At 43.7% G+C, this 21,853-nt stretch overlaps 1 protein-coding gene across 1 annotated transcript in view; it reads left to right on the forward strand.

Annotated features, from left to right (window-relative positions):
* trappc9 (trafficking protein particle complex subunit 9) overlaps positions 1-21,853 on the forward strand; it is a 247,302-nt gene that overhangs the window by 139,018 nt on the left and 86,431 nt on the right. The window contains exon 18 of the mRNA XM_084455432.1: positions 10,284-10,426. Coding sequence (XP_084311558.1) covers positions 10,284-10,426 — 143 coding nt within the window. The remainder of the gene's footprint in view (positions 1-10,283; positions 10,427-21,853) is intronic.

A 21,853-nucleotide genomic window follows, 5' to 3' on the forward strand; every position in this document is an offset into this window, starting at 1 on the left:
GTCATTAGATTAAAAAAAATACTTGAATCAGACCTCTAGCATAACACACCTAGCCCTATAGAAGATGCACATACAAAACTACTCCTACTTAGATGAAAATATAATGAATTGTCTAACAAAGCATCTGCCAGTTTAATGAGACTCAAACAGTCCTATTATGACCAGGGGGAAAAGCCTGGGAAACTATTAGCATGGTGCATTAAACAACAACAAACAGAAAGGTCTATTATTAAGCAATAAACCACTCGAGGCCGTGTGTTATAGTGATTTTATAACAGCTAGGGGGCGTTGTTAGGCACGACACGAAGCGGAGTGCCTAAAACCCCCCTAGCTGTTATAAAATCACTATAACACACGGCCTCGAGTGGTTTATTGCTTTTATACAACGGTTACTACTGGTATTAGTGTAAAATAAACACACAGCAATGTAAAATATTAACATTTATTCAAAACGAAGCATCATTACCTCAATTCCGCCGAGCAAAATAGTTCCCCTAACAAAAGGGTTGCCAAGCAACAACAACAACTACAATGCATTGGATCAAATGGGAGGCGCATTAGTACTGAAAATGGAATGATATGCGGTCCCAGGTGTGTGTTACAAAGTATTTTAACACGGCTTCCAGCCAATCAGAATCAAGAACCAGACCTAACCAGACCTATAAACTACATTAAAGCCCCAAACAGAAGAACTATAGTGGACCCTGTAGAGATTAATGAAGCCTTCCAAGTCTTCTATGGAAGACTGTATAGCTGAGTGTTCTTCCAACCTGGATATGCAGACCAAATTTCTAAACAATCTTAATATTCCTAGAATTTCCGAAGAAGAAAGTAAAGCAATAGACGGAGGAATAACAAAACAGGAAATTGCAGATGCGATTGTATGCAGGTCCAAATGGAAGCAGCAGGTCCAAATGGCATCTCTTTAGATATCTATAAGAAATTTCAGTCTAAATTACTTTGAAGAAAGTAAAGCAATAGACGGAGGAATAACAAAACAGGAAATTGCAGATGCGATTGTATGCAGGTCCAAATGGAAGCAGCAGGTCCAAATGGCATCTCTTTAGATATCTATAAGAAATTTCAGTCTTAATTACTTTAACCCCTTTTAGAGATGTTTCAGGAGTCCCTCAGGAATGGTCTTCTCCCCGCATCCACGAGGAGGGCCCTAATCACGCTACTTCCAAAACACAAACATACATCTGAAAACATACACTCCATAAGCCTTTTAAATTTAGATACCAAAATACTTCGCAAAAGGTTAGAGGGCCTGCTTCATCAGGTGGTGGGGCAGGACCCAAATTGATTTATTCAAGGTAGACAGGGCTTTGATAATGTCAGACAAATATTGCATATATTACACAGCTAGAGAGAGGCGACAGACACAGATTTACTTTCACTTGATGCAGAGAAAGCCTTTGACAGTGTTGAATGGCCATATCTGTTTAAGGTGCTTACCCGCTTTGGCTTTGGAGATACTTTCTGTAAATAGGTTAGATTGCTTTGTACTTGGCTTTCTGCAGAAATATGACCAATGATGTGGTCTCTAAACCTTTAAATATATCTAGAAGGTACCCACAAGGAAGTCCTTTATCACTGTTACTATTTATTCTTGCGATAGAACCATTTCCTGTTGTGGTGAGGATGCATAGTGGCATTTATGGAATACAGGAAGGTCATTCAGAACATACATTAGCACTTTTGGCCAATTATGTAATTTCACTCCATAAAAATCTAAATAGTTATATCCCTGCACTCATAGATCCTATTGAGACATTTGGAAACATAATCTGGATATAAAGTTAATTATTCAAAATCATCTATAATGTTACTTAAAGAATCGGATTGGAAAAATGGCCATGTTTATGCTTCTGTGTTCAACCCAACAGAGTTGTACATATCTGGGTGGAAAATGTTTGCTATGTTTGCTATACCTGTTATTCACTATACTATTGTGTTATTTGCAAACAGAAAATCAATAAAAATGTTGTTTAAAAAAAAACGGCTCTGCTATAACCCCACCCCATTACAGAAGGGCACTTTTTTTTCTTCCCAAACCTCCTTCCTTCCTTCCTTCCTTCCTTCCTTCCTTCCTTCCTTCCTTCCTTCCTTCCTTCCTTCCTTCCTTCCTTCCTTCCCTGGGACCTTGTCTCAGGTGTTTTTTTGCCACTAGCTATCCAGCTAGGTGCCTGCAGGAAGCTTTGTCTTTGGCCTGCCCCAGGGTCCTCTCATCTCCCATCCATCCAGTCAGCTAGGCTAGCTGAAAGAACCCTAGGGCATCTCATTGATTGGTTGGCTGATTGACAGCCTGGTCATCTCTGCATCAGTATCCCCTGGGCTTCTCTCTCTCTCTCTCCCTCACTCTCTCTCTCTCTCCCTCGCCTTCCATAACAAGGTATGCCGAGGGTGGTATAGTGGGAACACAAGTGACCAGGAAAACTGACCTAGATAAAACAATATGTATTTAAACATAAATAAACAAGGCCACAGGGAACATGGGAACTAAGAAATAAAAAGCAATTAAAAAATGTCCATATCTACCAAAAACACATATTTAATGAAGGACAGGAATCAGCATGTGAAGCTGGGCAAAAACGTCTTAGACTCCAGGTCCATCAGCACCGGCTCCCCCCAGGGCTGTGTCCTCCCCCCCCCCTACTCTTATCCCTGTACACGAACAGCTGCACCTCCTGCAACCAGTCTGTCAAGCTCCTGAGGTTTGCGGATGACACCACCCTCATCGGACTCATCTGAGCGGAGACGAGTCTGTCTGCAGGTGGGAAATCGACGAGCTGCTGTCCTGGTGCGGCCAAAACAACCTAGAGCTCAACCCTCTCAAGACAGTGGAGATGATTGTAGAATTCAGAAAAAAACAGCAGACCCACCTCCCTCCCTCCCATCACACTGAATGACACCCCAGTGACCACTGTTGACTCTGTTTCCTTCCTGGGTACTACTGTACTCCCTGGACCTCAAATGGGAACTAAACACAGCTCCCTTGTGAAGAAGGCACAGCAGAGGATGTACTACTTCCTGAGGCAGCTGAAGAAATTTGGACTACCAAAGAAAATGATGGTACTCTTCTACACCTCTGTCATCGAGTCCATCCTCACCTCCTCCATCACCATCTGGTACTCGGCCGCTACAGCCAAGGACAGGGCCAGACTGCAGCGCGTCCTCTAATCTGGCGAGAAGGTGAGGGCAACCTGCCCTCCCTTCTGGTCCTGCACAACTCCAGGACCCTGAAGCGGGCCAGGAAGATTGCGGCCGACTCCTCCCATAATCTCTTTGTGACACTCCCCTCAGGCAGGAGGCTGCGGTCCATCGGGACCACGTCTGTACGCCACAGAGGCAGCTTCTCCCCCCCCCCCCCCCCCCCGCCCCACCACAGACTCCATCACCGTTGAGAGACACTGTCGATAGAACAGAACATGGCCTGAATGTACCGTAGAGGACACACCGCACTCATATCACGTTGCACACACATATACATACTCACTTACACATTAGACGCTACATACAGTAGTCAATGTATATACTCTGACTACTTTTTGTATATTGTTCTTAGCTCGTCCTTGCACTAGCATTTTGTACTCGCTCTTTGCACTGTCCTGTCTTGTCCCTGCACCCTGTTCAATGTTGTCTCCATGTTATGCACCATGCCCGAAAGCAAACTCCTAGTATGTTGAAAAACTACAATGGCAATAAAACAAATTCTGATTCTAAAGACATGGGGTTGCACCCGCTCTTTACCTAGTGTGTTTAACAATTGTAAACTACGTGGTGGGGTGTATACCCATGGTCACCTACCTACCCTCCCTGTGCGAAGAACCACACTTAAAAAGCACCATACCAAACTGAACACTTAAAAAGCACCATACCAAACTGAACACTTAAAAAGCACCATACCAAACTGAACACTTAAACAGCACCATACCAAACTGAACACTTAAACAGCACCATACCAAACTGAACACTTAAACAGCACCATACCAAACTGAACACTTAAACAGCACCATACCAAACTGAACACTTAAACAGCACCATACCAAACTGAACACTTAAACAGCACCATACCAAACTGAACACAAAGTGGGGCTTTCGGTGAGGGAGGTAGAGGGCTTCCTTGACCAGCATAGTTCTTCTGGAACATTCCCGGCCAGTGGGAAGAGCCACATGGGACGCCCCAATCAAGGCCTGTTTTAAGGACAATGAGGGCAGCACATAGAGTTCCCATTTCTGCCTTGAGTACAGTGTCTCTCTCTCTCTTTCTTTCCCTCTCTTTTTTTTTTTTTTTTCTCTCTCTCTGTCTCTCTCTCCCCCCCCTCTCTCACCAGGCGCCCAACCACCTGTCTCACTCAGGGGCAGCAGCACCTCTGAAAACAAAGACTTAGGACCCCTGAATATATAGAGAGTGAGAGCGATAATTAGAAACAAGTTTGTGTATGAAGGGAGTTGTTTCAAGGCGAACTGCTTTTTCCCTGCTGAAATATTTATTTAATGGGAATAAAAGAAGATATTAAATAGACGTGTAATTGCAGCCTGTAATTTGCTGCATGCTCATCCCAATTTGTCCCTCTCCAGAGATAAAATAATATTCCACACCAGTGCCTTGAATGGGATTTTTTAAATCTTAGTGAAATTATCCCCCCTCCTCCGTTACAGTTAGTGCCATTATCTATGCACACTTAAAAGACCTTCACACCTGACCCCTCAGGTTTGTCTCTCTCACCTCATACCTGCTGCTCTCTCTTTATCTGAACACGTCTCTTACTATTACACGTCTGTCTGCAAAAGTGTGTGTGTGTGTGTGTGTGTGTGTGTGTGTGTGTGTGTGTGTGTGTGTGTGTGTGTGTGTGTGTGTGTGTGTGTGTGTGTGTGTGTGTGTGTGTGAGAGAGAGAGAGAGAGAGAGAGAGAGAGAGAGAGAGAGAGAGAGAGAGAGAGAGAGAGAGAGAGAGAGAGAGAGAGAGAGAGAGAGAGAGAGAGAGAGAGAGAGAGAGAGAGAGAGAGAGCTCTCACTCAGTCTTCAGTAGACTACTGTAGCTGCTGCTAGGAGGGCTACTCCATCTCCTCTCCACCCCAACTGGCATCTCAGGACTCATATGTTGCATCCATGTGCCTGAAGATATTCTGACAAGAGAGGAGGAACCACTCATCCACCCACACATTTCTGATGAGTAAGACTCAGTGGGATCAGTGCTATTCACCGTTTCGGTCACCACTCAGAACCATCATTAAGTTGCCTACATGTACTACTGTAGATGGTTACCATTGCTGCTGCACGGTACTGTGCTGTGATTCCAACATGAAGACCTGTTCCTCTCCCTCCGGAAGCCCATGCCAATATGTAACATCATCAATATTTGTCCTAATTTAAAACACGCGTATATACACACACACACACACACACACACACACTGCCAGCTATGTTACACACACACCTGTCCCTTAGCCTGATTTCAGTCTGTGGTAGTTCAACACTTGGCTGGGGAGATGAGGAGTGATATCCAGTGCAGCTGTTTAATTACATCCCAACACTGGGGAAGGCTAAGGTCTGAAGGAGTCGGTGCCAAATGCTGATACAGCACCAGAGTTTTGAGACCTCTGAGACTGGGCAGATTACTGTACAACCTCACTTGTCTACTACATGCCACGCTGTAATAGGACAGTGTCCATTATCAGTCTTGGATAGGGGATAGTGTTCATTATCAGTTAGTATCACTCAGTCAAGCCTGTAGTTTTAACATAAATTATTATCTCAGGCAAGACACTAGTTTTACCATCATATTATTGAACTTAGGTGCAAGTGTGTCAGTTTAGTTTCCTCACCAGCTAATACGTTTCTCTACCTCCCTGATGGATCTCCATCTTGCTGTTGAAGGTCTGTGGGTGGAGCCATGTGGCCAAGCTGTGATCTCCCTAGCTTGGTGGTGCATGTCAGGATCTTTATCTCTGCAACAGGACACACACACACACACACATTTTGTTAAGCAAAATGTACCCAAAAGTCAAAGATCTCTTTGTGCTCAACTGCGTTCAGGTATTCTACCTCTAGCTTCAGAAACAGGCAGGTTCAATTGTGTCCTAGATGATCACAGACTCTGTTTGATGTGCGATTTTGGGAGAAATTGAAAATGAGACCCATTTTATGCTCTATTGTCCCCTACAGTATATAATGAAATAAGAGATGTACATTTTAGTAGAATGAGTTTGATATCTGATAACTTCTTTCATCTAGATGACTATGAAAAACCTTCTTCATACCAAATTGAATCTGTAAAGCATGGGAAAGGGGAAAATACCTTGTATATTTGAATTGTTGTTTGTATTATATATATTTAGTTTTTCCGTGTAGACACAATGCAATAATGTGTGTACAGTGTCTTGTAAGTGTCATCCCCTCTCCCCTTATAACGTCCCACCATCAAGAAACCCATCTCTTGACCCCTCTGACGTCAAATACTACAGACCGGTTTCCCTTCTATTCTTTCTATCAAAAACACTTGAACACGCTGTTTCTTCTCTGAGACCTCTCAGCAGCATTTGACACGGTAGACCACCAGATCCACCTCTCCACCCTCGAGGAGAGAGGCGTAACTAGCTCTGCACACTCTCTTTTTGCATCCTACCTGACGGGCCACTCCTACCAGGTGACATGGAGAGGGTCGATGTCGGAACCATGTAGTCCAAATACAGGGGTTCTACAAGGGTCTGTCCTGAGTCCTCCCTTTTTCCTTCTGCACTACATCTCTGGATTATGTCTTTCACTCTCATGGCTTCTCCTATCACTGCTATGCCAACGACACCCAACTGGTTCTGTCGTTTCCCTCTTCTGACACACAAGTGGAGGCATGCATAACTGCGTGCTTGGCTGACATCTCGGAGTGGATGGCAACACACCACCTCAAGCTCAACCTGGACAAGACTGAGCTTCTGCTCTTTCCGGGGAAGGGCTGCACACATCAAGACCTGGCCATCACGGGGCGCCCCGGTAGCTCACCGGGTGGGTTGCGCACCATGTGGGGGCTGGTCCTTTGCGCGGCGGACCCTGGTTCGGTTCCAGGCTCGGATCCTGTGCCGCCTGTGTCCTCCCCTCTCTCTCCCACATTTCCTGTCTCTCTACACTGTCCTATAACATTAAAGCTGAAAAGCCCTAAAAAATATCTTAAAAAAAAAAAAAAAGACCTGGCCATCACTATTGAAGACCCAGTGGTGACGCTGACTCAGACTGCGAGGAATCTGGGTGTGACCCTGGTCGACCAACTGTTGTTCTCCACACATATCACATCCGTTACACGCTCTACAACATCAGGAGGATTCGCTCTTTCCTCACTGACAAAACAGCGCAGGTGCTCATCCAGGCCCTTGTCATCTCCTGCCTGGACTATTGCAACTCCCTCCTTGCTGGGGCTCCGGCGTCAGCCATTAAACCCCTGGAACTTGTCCAGAAAGCTGCTGCTCGCCTGGTGTTCAACCACCCCAAATTCTCCCACACAACTTCCCTTCTCTGTTCTCTACACTGGCTCCCAGTAGCAGCTCGCATCCAGATTAAAACTCTGGTACTAGCTTACAGGGCAATGAAAGGAACAGCTACCTCCTACCTAATGTCTCTCTCTTATTATTATTATTATTATTATTATTATTATTACCTCCTGGTAATTGGGATTTTAGCAAAGACATAACCAAATAATTACATAGAAACAGGCCATGAGCTTAGTTGGGAATTTTGGAAAAATATAACCATATAATTACATAGAAACAAGTAAAGTTGTAACCAAGAGGGGCGTTTCGCAACCATCAATCAATCAATCAATCAATCAATCAATCAATCAATCAATCAACGAAGGGTCAGTTATTGTAAGTCGCTTTGGATAAAAGTGCCAGCTAAGTGACTAATATAATGTTATAAGCCCATGTGAGATGGGCACCTTGAGTGCACGACACTATTATAAACAAATCATATTTCACTCGCACACACGGCTAGAAAAACATGCCTGTCTACTGGAATGCCTTGTGCTGTGTGAATGGGTTGAGCTTTGGTTTGATTTAGCATGTGCAGGGGGCCATGTTGGATTGTGTTGACTAAATTTCTATAAATCACTTCTGTTGATGGCTATATGGGCTGCTTACTCTCTTTATATTGATCACTGGCCAGTTTTCTTACTGTTGGCCTTCACTGTCTCGTATAAACAGTAGATCAAACCATCATTCTTAGCTTGACTGGAAATGTGCACGCAGGGTAGGCGTCACTGTCCTCAGCATGTAAGGGGGAGAATTATAGACTGAAAGCCTCTGATATTCTCCCTGTTTACCGCAGTGCTATCTACGGGTTTCTGAAACACTGATGGAGTGTAGAAGGACATGGTCGGAGGGAGGAGCATTGTCATTCCGACGGCGTCGCAGAACAGCTTTGTTAGAGGGTTGTATTGTGCAGATTCCAGTCCGGTTCTGTGTGTGTGTTGTGTGCGTGCGTGCTCGTGTGTGTGTGTGTGTGTGTAGCCCAGGGTCCCTCAGGCTGCCTGGCTGCCACCACTGGCCTATTCCTCTCACGATCGCCTCATTACAGCCATGGCTATTTTTAGCCCACTGTGATTGAAATAGAGTCCTGCGGGAGGACCGGGCAGGGATGGATGGATGGAGGGAGGGAGAGTGGATTGAACAGTGACCCTGGGCTCGGGCCAGTCCAGTCTGGGAGGGGAAGATGGAGGGAGGGAGAAGGGCTCTGGTGCTGCCACAGTGGGGCAGACGAGCTGACTCCATATGTCCGACGCGGTGAGTCCGGGCCCTGCGGAAGAATGGAATGGTGGACGACCGCGGGACCCCTGAACAAGGGAATGGATTTTACATTAGGCTTCATAGCTAGATTCTTTGCAACCTGCGTCACGCACCTTCAGGAAAGTTCCGGTCCTGTGCCTCAGAGTCGCCCCGCGTGGAAGGCGTGAACGCAGCCCGGTGCTCTGATGGCATTTTTTGCAGGCGGACAAGAGTAGGGCCTCGGAGGGGACGGACTGGCGAGGCGCCTTGGTCATCTGGAATAGAGGGAATATACATTAGCAGCATAAATTACACCTAGAAAAGGCAAGTTTATTTGTATAGCACATTTCAGCAACAAGGCAATTCAAAGTGCCTTACATGAGACATAAAAAGCATCAAGACAAAGTGCAAGAAACACATAAAAGGTCATATAAAACAAAATGTAAAAAAATAGGACATTTTAAACAACATGCAGGTTGTACAGTGTTAAAGGTAGGCCATGGGAATTATGGACAGGTTGCTTGCCAATACTAATTTCAGTTATTCTACTGTATTATGTGTCTCATTACTGTACTTTGTGTCGAAGGTTTCATACATTCATATGCAAACTGCTGTCTGATGGCAGTTGCCCCCCCCCCCCCCCCGCCCCCCTGTCCTCTACCCTTGCAGACTCCTCAGTTTACTGTGGTAACGTTAGTGTCATTAGACTGAAATTGATTTCTCTGCAGCCGTGCCAGACATTCAGCCAGTGCACTCAGAAAATCATTCCACTTAGACTACCCCACCCTCCAGCAAAAAAGGATAAAAATCGAAAATCAAAAAGAATTGGCAAATTTGTTCTGGAAAGAAGCGGCAATTGCCTCCATCAGCAGTCTGTGAGCAGGGGGGTGGTGGGTGGAAGGGGGGGGGTACAAAAGCAGAACCTCGGACGCTCTCGCTCTCACACCCCTTTTGCCTATTGCCTGAGTCAGCTATTGCTCTTTCCCATTAACTGTCACTTTTAATCTCCCTCTTCACCGTCCCTCTGAATGCCCCCCCCCGTTCCTCCAGCCCCCATCTCCTCTGTCGCTGAGTCGCTCATCCACCTGCCCCCTCAGTGGAGAGCTGTGCCAGCACACCCCCCCACCCACAAATATGGTTACAGTATGGAGGGGCCACAGCCAGCCACTCTCCTCCTCTCCACATCCTCTCTTCCCATTTTCTTCACACTCCTGTTCCATTAGACTGTACATCACAGGACCTCTCATCCGCCGTCATCGTTTTACCATTATGCATTTTTCATGGCATTGATCATAAAAATAGCTGTTTTTTTTGCTGATAGCCGATAGTGTGAGCTTACTCTGAGACTAAACAGTGGAGCTACAACCTTTGACATCACTCTCGGACCAGTCTGTCACGCAGAGGTGCCTCCAATACGGGCGGAAGCATAGAACATTGCCATTTTGTCCGAGGCCTTAGTGAACCTAGCAGACCTAGGGTCTCAGACTAAGCTCATCTAAAATACAGATTTCTCTCCCCGTCTTTTCAGTCTTTGGAGGCAGTGGTGAACTTCAAGTACTCTGGCGGGGCAGGCAAAGTGGAGGGCTACTATCGGGACCTGTCGCTGGGCGTGCACGTGGACGTGGAACCCTCGGTGTTCTTCACCAGGGTCAGCACTCTCCCTGCCACCAGGTAAGACAGGGCAGCGCACACCCAATGGCGTGAAGTGATTGTTATTATCCCACCTGTCCATTAACCAGGGAACCACTCTCTCTCTCTCTCTCTCTCTCACACACACACACACACACACATGCACACCATCCTCTCTCTCTTTCTTTCATAAGATCTTCTCTCTCTCTTTCATATACTCAATTTCTCTCTCTCTCTCTGAAATTATTGCAATCGTATCGAGGGAGATATGGCATTACCACTGATGGGCCCGTGTAGAGATTATATTAGACTCCACCTCTCCCCCCCCCCCCCCCCCCACCGCCCCTGCCAGCCTTCATTCCAAACCCCAGAGCGAGGGAGATAGATCGTACCCCAGTAATCGCCACTTGAGGTGAATCATTAGCTGTAATATCTGCAGTTTCACCCATCCATCTATGCTCCTCTGCCGATAGATCTGCCTTCCCTGCCGTATTGTCACACTGTCATCCTGTCACTAACCCCAGCCACACTCATCCTCCCCCAAAGACCCCCCTACACATCATCATCCTGTCACTAACCCCCCCCCACACTCATCCTCCCCTAAAGACCCCCCACCCCCTCACACCGTCATCCTGTCACTAACCCCAGCCACACTCATCCTCCCCTAAAGACCCCCCACCCCCTCACACCATCATCCTGTCACTAACCCCAGCCACACTCATCCTCCCCCAAAGACCCCCCCACACACCACTGCGATACTCATTATTCTTCAAGTAAAGCGCAGTTGAATGTCCCACACCTTTCACTGGAGCTGAATGAGGATTTAAAGAGAAACCCACCCTTCCTTTCTCCCTCTCTCCCTCCCTCCCTCTCTCTCTCCCGGTCTCTCTCTGTCTTTCTCTCCCCCTCTCTGAATCTCTCTCACTCAATCCCTCACTATTTCTCTATCTCCCGAGCCCTTTTTTTGTGGCCCAGTGAGCGATGAAGCTGGCCAGTGCACCTCACTTCATTCCATTATAGCCGTAGCTCCTCTCTCGGAGAGACAGCAGGAAAGGGTCCAGGGCTGGGCTATTGAAAGGAGGTCATTTCCCACAAAACGGTCTTTGGCTGAAGACCCCTTTGAACTAAGAGATCAGGATCTAAGATCCGCTCTCTCTCTCTCTCTCTCTCTCTCTCTCTCTCGCACTCTTTAATATAGTTTGTTCAAGTGCCTTTCAAATTCCATAGGAACCTCCACCCAGTTCCTTAGAGGAGCTGCAGTACAATATCCATATTCTCCGCTACGCACCTACTATCACATATCTGGCTTTAATGGACTGGACCTGTAACCTATTACAGTTTTATACCATTGATTTGACTCATATGCACAACAAAATTTCAATTTAGATGTCAGATGAAAACCACTTATCTCCCAGTCTCCCAAGTTTTCAGAATGTTGAAAAGAACATTCCAATTTCTAAATTTTTTAACATAAAATCACATGATGAGCTGTTTAGAATGCATGTTATTGGTCCCAGGGCTTGGAAGTGTTCAGAGGTTATAAAGGGTAGTCCCAGCGTTCGATTGAGGTAAACAAAAAATCTCCAAAATGGAGATGCAGTGTAATGATTGTTTATATGTAAGCATACTGTAGCATTTCATGTCTTAGAGTATGAAGTCTGGCACTTTACATTTGAAGTTTAAATACATTCTGCTATGCAAAAATTAAACAAAGCATTCGTAAAAAACAAAAAACTATTGGAGTGCCATACTGTAATTCCATATGGGTTGTTCCAGTGCTGTTAAGGCCCAGTGCCCCCGCCCCCTCCAGTCAAACTCAGATGGCCCCCTCCCCAGGGTCTTGATCCTGTGTCTATATGGTGCATGATCCAAACCTGTTAAAACGCTAACTCAGAAGTGCAGAATGCATATTCATTCAAACCTTTATTTATACTTGTGAAGCACTGAGGTTTCCCTCATTTACAGTGTTGACGAGTTCACACAGATACACAAATAACAACAACAAATACAATAATAATAATAATAATAATAATAATAATAAACAGTTACAGGTCAAAGTACAATTGTCAAGAGCCATGGATTTAAACTCTGGGACTGAAGGAAGTACCTCAAGCTTTAGAGTCTGTTGTAAAGTATTCCAGGTATAAGGAGCATCATAGAAAAAAGCAGCACTGATACTGCCAAGTTCAGAATGCACTCAAGGAACCCTGAAAACAAGCTGGGGCCTCATTTACCATTGTGGATACACCATATTTTATTTACACCTGATTTTTGTACTTGCTTTTCTCCGCAAATAATGTGATGTATCATGACAAAACTCGATGGGAAATATTGTGTATATATCTCACATTATTTGCGGAGGAAAGCAAGTACAAAAATCAGGTGTAAATGAAAAAGGCTATATCCACAATGATAAATGAGGCCCCTGATCGTTTGATTCGGTCTGGTAGGTAAGAAGGCTCCAGTCCAACAGAGACGAGATGTATGGTGGATAATGGCTGTGAAAATAAACAAATACCAGTGATAGTTACGCCTTAAAAAGAGAGACCAGCCTACCTTATCATAAAGAACACAGTGGTGGGTGTCATATCTATCACCCATAATAAATCTTTGGGCGGAGTGGTAGACAGAGTCTAGGGGTTTCAGGGTAGTCACAGAAGCATGTCTATAGATTGTGTCACCATAGTCTAATACTGATAAGAAGACAGCTTGAACAATTCTCTTCCTGCTGAACATAGGAAGCGGTTTCTGTACAGGAAGCCATTTTTCTGCCGCAGCTTGGAGGCTAGACTGTCTACATGAAACTTGAAAGAGAGTTTATCATCCAGCCACAAACCAAAGTATTTGTACTCAGTGACTCTCTGAATACGCAAGCCATTAGCCGTTAATAAATGGAGCCTGTCATAATCAATAATCCTGGCTCTAGAAAACAAAATAAACCTAGATTTGCTAGGATTAAGGACTAGTTTCAGATTGGTGAGAGATTCTTGCAGCACATTAAAAGAAAGCTGTCGGTTCTCAATGGCTTCCTGAACAGTATCCGCAATACAGTAGACAACTGTATCATCAGCATATAGATGAGCATGACATCAAGTTAGTGCAGAGACAATATCATTAATATAGATGGTGAAAAGGACAGGGCCCAACACTGAGCCTTGGGGCACACTTTTAGCTAGAGACAAGAAATCATATACAATGTTACCCAATTCCACACACTGACACCTTGATGACAGATAGTCCTGAAACCAATTGCAAGCACCTCTATCCAAACCAATACTAGATAGTCTATTTAAAAACAGGTAGTGATCGACTATCAAAGAGGGCAGCACAGTGTTTCCTGTTGTCTAATGCCGAGATGATGTCATTAGTAACGATTAACAGCAGAAATGGTGTCATTTCCTCAGTCATTGGCATTTTTGTTTCTTTAACAATCAAATGGAAGTCAATCAATCAATCAATCAATCAATCAATCAATCAAAGCTTTATTTGTATAGCGCATTTCATACCCAGAGGCAACACAATGTGTCCTACTGTACTAGTGTAGTGAGTGCAACACAAAGAACCAGTGGCTCTTTAGAGTAGCTCTATTAGAGTGTCAACTCCTTCCAGGCTCATGCACAGGTCTAAAAAGCATAACATCGACAGCTCTCTAAATCCAACCCGAATCGAATTAAAGCCATTAACATTTAATGTTTCACATTCCACACACACAGCGGTTATTGATCGGACATCCCCAGGTTTGACGGGTGGTGTGTGTTCAATTGATCTCCTCCTGCTTCTCTCCTCTCTCCGGGGGTACGCCAGGTCCCACCACCCGCCCGGCTCACCTCCCTGACAGTGTTCCCACTGTGCTGCGTCCTCTCTCTCACAGAAGGAGGCCAATGTTGTGGCTGGGTTTCTTGTCGGAAACAAAGTTGGATTATCCAACTTTTGGAGGAAGATGACTCAACCAACGTCTTCCTCTGTAGTTGTTTGCTCTGTCGGTGGGCCATAAATACCGCAGACCACCCCTTGACAATTTCCTGTTTGAATCTAGTTCAAATCTCATTTGGTGGCACCCCACTCACAGGGAAGCGTGCTGCCAGGTTTGGTGAATTATTCCGTTCCAACGGGAAGGGGGGTGGGGGGGCTCCTCTAATCAATAATGGCGAACAGCTGATGTTCCTCATCCGTCAGGGTGACAGAGCTCGACCCCAGAAATAGAAGGCGGCGTTCATTATCTAGCTGCTCTGTTTTCACTGTGCACTGCCAGTTTCACCCTTATAATACTGATGGGTCCCTCTCCTCTTAAGTGCATTCTTGGCTTGTATTATCTGCTCTTTTATGATTAATTATCATGTATTCAGAATGGAGCATTATCCCCTCTTATATTGCCCCCTCACTGTAGCGATAGTTTACACACACACACACACACACGCACACACACACACACACACACACACATGCACACACACACACATACACACACACACATACACACTCACCCACCCACCCACTTTCTCTCAATTCAGTTCAAGGGGGCTTTATTGGCATGGGAGACACGTGTTTACATTGCCAAAACAAGTATGAAATAAAAACCAAAAAAGGAAGTACAAATATGGAAATGTGTAACCAGAGCTGTGTACACACACACATATGTATGCACACATACTGTACATGCACACACACATACTGTACACGCACACACACATACAAGTTATTATAGTTAACTAAAACTAGGTGTGAAGAAACATTTTAGTTAATAGAAATAAAAATAAAAACTAGGTTTTACAAAAAACAATAACTAACTTAAACTCTATAGTGTGTTTCCAAAACTAATTAAAATAAACTAAAATTATAGACAATGTCTTTAGTTTGTCTTTTTCATTTCATACATAAACCTAGTATTTTGGGTGGATATGAAATCTATCTTACAAATAATCTGATGTGTCCCAGCTGGTTTGTTTCACATGAAGTGAAACAATGTGAGCTCACAAGTTCAGGATGGTCTCACGAGGCTAGCATAGAAGGAACTAAAACTAAGCATTTTCACACAAAAACTAAACTAAATTTAAACTAAACGGAAATTCAAAACAAAAAATTAAAACAACATAAAAATTTAAATTAAAAAGCACTTAAAAAAAAAAAAACTATTTTAACCTTGACACACACAGCTGTTTAATCACTTCCATATACTATGTATACAGATAAAGACAACATTTTTTTTTTAAGTGTACATTGCAGTTTGAAAAACAAATAAGTGAAAACGTGTACGCTCTTTGTCTCTCTCTCTTAGAATCTATCTTACTCACAAACATACACATGTACATGCCCTCAGGAAATACACACACACACACATACACATACTGTACAATACACACACATGAATGTGCACATTTTGTTTCTCTCTCTCTCTCTCTCTCTCTCTCTCTCTCTCTCTCTCTCTCTCTCTCTGTCTAAAACACATTGTTTGTAAAGTTATACACAAGATGGGAATATTGAGACTATTGCTGAATAATTTGTTTCCACAGCCAAGGGTAACTTTGAGCTCTGAATCACTCTGCATTTTCAGTGGAATTTAGAACCGGACCTCTGAAATGGAGACAAATAGTTTGAGACCCTATAGGCTGCTATGAATTATGTATTCAGCATTTAGATCTCTGTGCCCTTCTCAGAAGCCCAGCTGAATACTTATCCATTTGATACAGTTCCAGACCAGCCCTTCCTCTGATGAAGCTGTGTCCTCAGTATTTGACTGATAACAGGTATATGCCCGTTGCAGCATCCGCACATACCAATATATAATACAAGTACATACAGTACATACAAATATATACACTTGTCTCTACAGCCCAGTCCTACTAAAGTTAATGAGAGAGATGGAGATGGGCCTGTATTTCTAAACTCTGCCGTGGTGGTTTGCCCTGTTTGACGATTGACCCCCCCCCCACCCCACACACACACACTGTTAATGAAGAGCCTCGCCCCCCAACCGCTCGCCATGTTAATCATGTCAAAGACGAGAACAAACACAGGTACCTCTTTAAACCAGGCCAGGTCCAGCCTGGCTTATGTGTGTGGCTGGCTTGTTTCTGTTCAGGACTGGTCGAACGGAAGCTAGTCACGCCACTGAAATAGCTGTGAATTGAAATTACATGAAATAATGTCTGATAAATTAAGATAGGTCTTGTCGCCTGGACACATCAGCTCAAATGCTTCCAATGCTAATCCAGCACAATAAGAGCAGGATAGACAGTTAGCTCATGAGCTCACAACAACTACAGTAGCAGCAGCTTCCATAACATTCATGGTAGCGGTCAGTGGCTAAAGCAGTTACACTGATGATAACATGAAGTCATCCCCACCGGGTCTTGAACCCCGGTCTCCCGGGTGGCAGTCCAATGCTTTGATCACTACTCTACTTGTTCAGTGGAGATCGGTGGGTTGGTTTTGGTGTCCTGCTTGCGAGACATACGTTTTGTGGCAACATAATGTTAATATTATAGATAATCACATTATTCTAGCTTTTACGAAGTGATATATGTTAGACTTATTGCAATTGATATTTGCTACTGGGAGTTATTCTCATGAGATTTCGACATTTGACAAGATCCAGTGTTAGCAAATCATTTCTTCTTTCTTTCACCGTCACTTCTATGGTGCTGTATTTACTATTTTAGTATTAGCATTGTAGTATCTTAGAACACTGTAAAGCTTTGTGTATGTTGCGTATTTGCACTACCTTCATGAGTACTGCAACGTGAACTCTAGTACTGTAGTATAGTATATTAGCATTTCATTAGACTGATGTCTTGCACTTATTGTACTGTATACAGTATAACACAGTATAAATCTAATTGTAATTGTATCTCTACCTCTTTTCTGTACCTTGACACTATGAAAATCCAAATGTACCCACCCTGGGGAATAATAACTATACTATCCTACTGGAGAAATAATTCAGGCTGGGAAATGTAACCCCGGTTTTTAAGCCGACCAGTGATCTTGCGACGCACCGACGCGGTGAAATGGAACACTTTTGTTTTGTAAACTGGAAATGAGCGGCCCTCCCACTGTCCAATTATAAATCATAAATTGTCGAGTTGTGGGGGGGGGCTGATAGATTTTTCGGGGGGCCTGCAGGCCAGGCCTGTTAGCACGCCAGTCCACTGGGAAAACTCGCAGTGCTCCCGATGGCCACCCCGCCCCTGCCTATATTATTAACCTGCATTATTCCTACTGCTGCGAGGTAACGCCCACTCGCTAATGTTTGTATTTCAAACACTACTGTAATGAATGAACTGAATATCATGAATTGGTCCGTAGTACTAATGGTAAATGCATGTGAATAGGCTACATGTCGTCAATAGTAGTGATGGGCATTCCGGCTCTTTTTAGTGAGCCAGATCATTTGGCTCAGCTCAGCAATAAGAGCCGGCTCTTTCGGCTCCCAAACGGCTCTTCATTTTACCACTTGTGCCTTTCATATTTAATCAAAATTTAGCTCTGTTTTCACCTATATCACTTAAATTATTCGATATAATTATACTAAACCTTAAAATGTCCAGAATCCCATCATTTTACATAATGTTTGGTATAAAAATATTAAATGTGAAAACATCAAACACTATTGCACATGTTTATTAAACGTTTGATTTACACAAATCACTCAATCAAACGGAACACACTCAATCAAACGGAACACACTTCCCAGCTCAACGTGGGAACATACTGCCTCCTCCTTTACAGCAGCAGCTTTTTAAAGCAATACATCGCGATATTTGGACCTTTACAAACATGTCTGGTGCTAATTCTCCAATTCGATTTACTAAAAGTAAGCTGAATCGTCCAGTCTACTCAGAAAGGTAATACATTGACATGTATTACCTTTTAAAACTCGCGCCCCCGGGACGCAGCATTCAGTCGATGTGTGCATGCGCAACGTTGTGCTTAAACAACACAGTAGTAGCTAACTATTCTGGCATTTATGGATATCATTCATTTTTTAGCTCAATGATATCATGGCAGAGGTGAGACAACCGAAGCGAAACATCACGCAGGAAGCCAGAAAACGACAATGTGAGAATGTTATGACAGTACGACAGTGCACTTAGTGCCTGTGGGGGCGCAGTTCAGAGAAAACGCTATGTATTGCTTTAAAGAGTAAAGAGACATTTCCACTTTAACAGAAAAAGCAGGTAGAGATGTCTTAAAGCCTGGACAAATAAAACCAAAACAACCTGCATCAAGAGATAACACTAGAAAAAAAATATTTTTGTCTTTGATCGATCCATAACAGTCAAATAACATAAATAACAAATAATAAATAAATAAAATAAAAAATAACAAAGTGAAAAACAGCAGCATCCAAGAGTTTTAGTTGTACCTATCAACTAACAACTATCTACTGCAGTGGCGGCCGATGACTCAAAAAACTGAGGAGGACAGGAGGAAGACAGGCCAACCGCCCGGGGGGGCACTTTCCCTCAGTTAGTTATTATTTGAAATATCAGCTTTAAAGTGGATTTACAGTCAATTTTAGCATATGAAAAACTGAATAACACTTTCTTTAACTGCATGCAGCATTTATTTATCATATTCATGATAAAAATATTACAAAACAACAATAAAAAATTGTAAGCGATAGTTGTTGTAATGGATTGTACTCTTCTCTAAAAAGAGAAAAGAATTGATATTGATGAGGTGCTGGAGAGGTTAGGTGATATATGAAAAATGTTTTTGATTAGGGGGCACTGAGGTGTGCTGGCTCTCAAACAGTTTGTTGGCACATAGATTTGACAACTGGACAATGGAATACTTTGCACAGCAAATGTAGTATCCAACAGTTCACTCATGGCTAGTTCCCAGTGGAACTGTTGTGTTCAGACGGCTCTAGCTCAAAAAGTATTTATGTCAGCTTAGATATTTAGAAGGCTAGAATCAAGACAAATAGACAAACAGTTTGATGTATAATATGTCCCATAATACTTTCGGATGTATTATATTATGGAGCTACGAACACACAAAAAGTCTCCAATGGCACAGGGAAGAGAAACACAGACATCAACGCCGACTCAATTGGCCTTCACTGTGGTAAATCTGGAATGTGATTGGACTAACAAAATGTCAATCATTAAATTCTGTTCGGAGTACTGTCCTCCCTTGCGGTAATTTTTCAGCGTTTTGGCCAATCACAAATTAGCCAGAAAAAAAGGCATTACCCATTGATTTAATATAAAAGAACCCGCCCTAAAGGAGGCTAGCCTCCCTTCCATAGATATCTATGGGTCCTCCAGCTGCATGTTATAGATGTCACTGTTGGAGCTTTAGAATTTCAATAATGGTTTTTTTTTTATCCATAGGGAAAACCTGCTTTATTAATAAGCATGTAACGGTATCAAAAACTCACGGTACGCTAATATCACGGTATCAAGGTCCACGGTACGATATATCACGGTATTAAACACAGTTTTAAAACACAAAATTTAAAGAGGAATAAGATTTGTACTTTGGAAAAAACACCATAGCATTTATTAAACACACTTCTGATGTGTACAGTTTTTTTCTTTTAATTTAAAGTGCTTCTGCTTTCCTTACAATCACGGATCAACGATGATCCGTTGCACCACTATTCAGTAGTGATAGAGGAGGTCTGTGGGTATAGACGGTGTGTTGAGCAGTGATAGAGGAGGTCTATGGGTATAGATGGTGTGTTGAGCAGTGATAGAGGAGGTCTATGGGTATAGATGGTGTGTTGAGCAGTGATAGAGGAGGTCTGTGGGTATAGATGGTGTGTTGAGCAGTGATAGAGGAGGTCTGTGGGTATAGATGGTGTGTTGAGCAGTGATAGAGGAGGTCTGTGGGTATAGATGGTGTGTTGAGCAGTGATAGAGGAGGTCTGTGGGTATAGATGGTGTGTTGAGCAGTGATAGAGGAGCTGTGGGTATAGATGGTGTGTTGAGCAGTGATAGAGGAGGTCTGTGGGTATAGATGGTGTGTTGAGCAGTGATAGAGGAGGTCTGTGGGTATAGATGGTGTGTTGAGCAGTGATAGAGGAGGTCTGTGGGTATAGATGGTGTGTTGAGCAGTGATAGAGGAGCTGTGGGTATAGATGGTGTGTTGAGCAGTGATAGAGGAGGTCTGTGGGTATAGATGGTGTGTTGAGCAGTGATAGAGGAGGTCTGTGGGTATAGATGGTGTGTTGAGCAGTGATAGAGGAGGTCTGTGGGTATAGATGGTGTGTTGAGCAGTGATAGAGGAGGTCTGTGGGTATAGATGGTGTGTTGAGCAGTGATAGAGGAGGTCTGTGGGTATAGAGGGTGTGTTGAGCAGTGATAGAGGAGGTCTGTGGGTATATATGGTGTGTTGAGCAGTGATAGAGGAGCTGTGGGTATAGATGGTGTGTTGAGCAGTGATAGAGGAGGTCTGTGGGTATAGATGGTGTGTTGAGCAGTGATAGAGGAGGTCTGTGGGTATAGATGGTGTGTTGAGCAGTGATAGAGGAGCTGTGGGTATAGATGGTGTGTTGAGCAGTGAGAAGAGGGAAAGAGGCTGAGCAGAGAGCCCAGGTCTGATCTCTGATGCTGCGCTTCTATGGCAGGAGACTGGATGAAAGAAGTGACAGGTCTAAAATAATAATAATAATAAAAAGAGCAGGAAAAGGCTAAAGTTGTCAGTGAATTATCCCAGGCATCCTCTGTTGCGCTCACAGATGGGTGGACCTCCAGGGCAACGGAAAGCTACGTGACTAGTGTGGATTGAACATGCGCCCTATGTGACCAGTTGCTGGTTAGCTATGAGAGGCAGTATCCTAGCCTACCGTTGCATCCCCGCAACCCGCAACGGAGGGTTCTCAGCTGGGCTGGGACTCCTCCTCTCATCGCTAACCAGCAACTGAGCCAATTGAGCTAAAGGTGGTTAGCTAGCTCGATCGTAAATTACTCAAACTGAATAAATATGACACTGATAAGCACACCGATGCCAATAGTTAGCTTGATATAACTAAGACATCTGACCAGTCCAGTGAGTTTAGCCTACGGTTTTACCGAGCCAGTCCCAAGGTTACCGCGTGACCAAAAAATACTGCCGTTACCGTAATACCGCGGTTACCGTTACATGCTTATTTATTAACAAAACTGAGATAATATTAAATATTAATTATAAATAAATAAATTCATATATTTATATTTTAATCCCTCTCTTCTCTCCAAAAACTGAGGAGGACTGTCCTCCCCTACCTCAATGGACGAGCCTCCTCTGATCTACTGTATCTATCAGCTACCTACAGTACAGTCTTGTATTTATTTACAAAAAAAGAAATAGTCTCTCAGTCTGGAGCCGGCTCCCATCGTTCACTTAAAAGAGCCGGCACATAGTGACCGAACTATCACTAGTCAATAGTGTAATTATCACAATATACACATACATGCCCTCAATTTCTTTATTTTAGGCTATTATTAGCCTATCCTACCATACAAACCGACCACTCCA

The sequence above is a fragment of the Borostomias antarcticus genome (genome assembly GCF_949987555.1).
Source record: "Borostomias antarcticus genome assembly, chromosome: 21".
NCBI lineage: Eukaryota > Metazoa > Chordata > Actinopteri > Stomiiformes > Stomiidae > Borostomias > Borostomias antarcticus.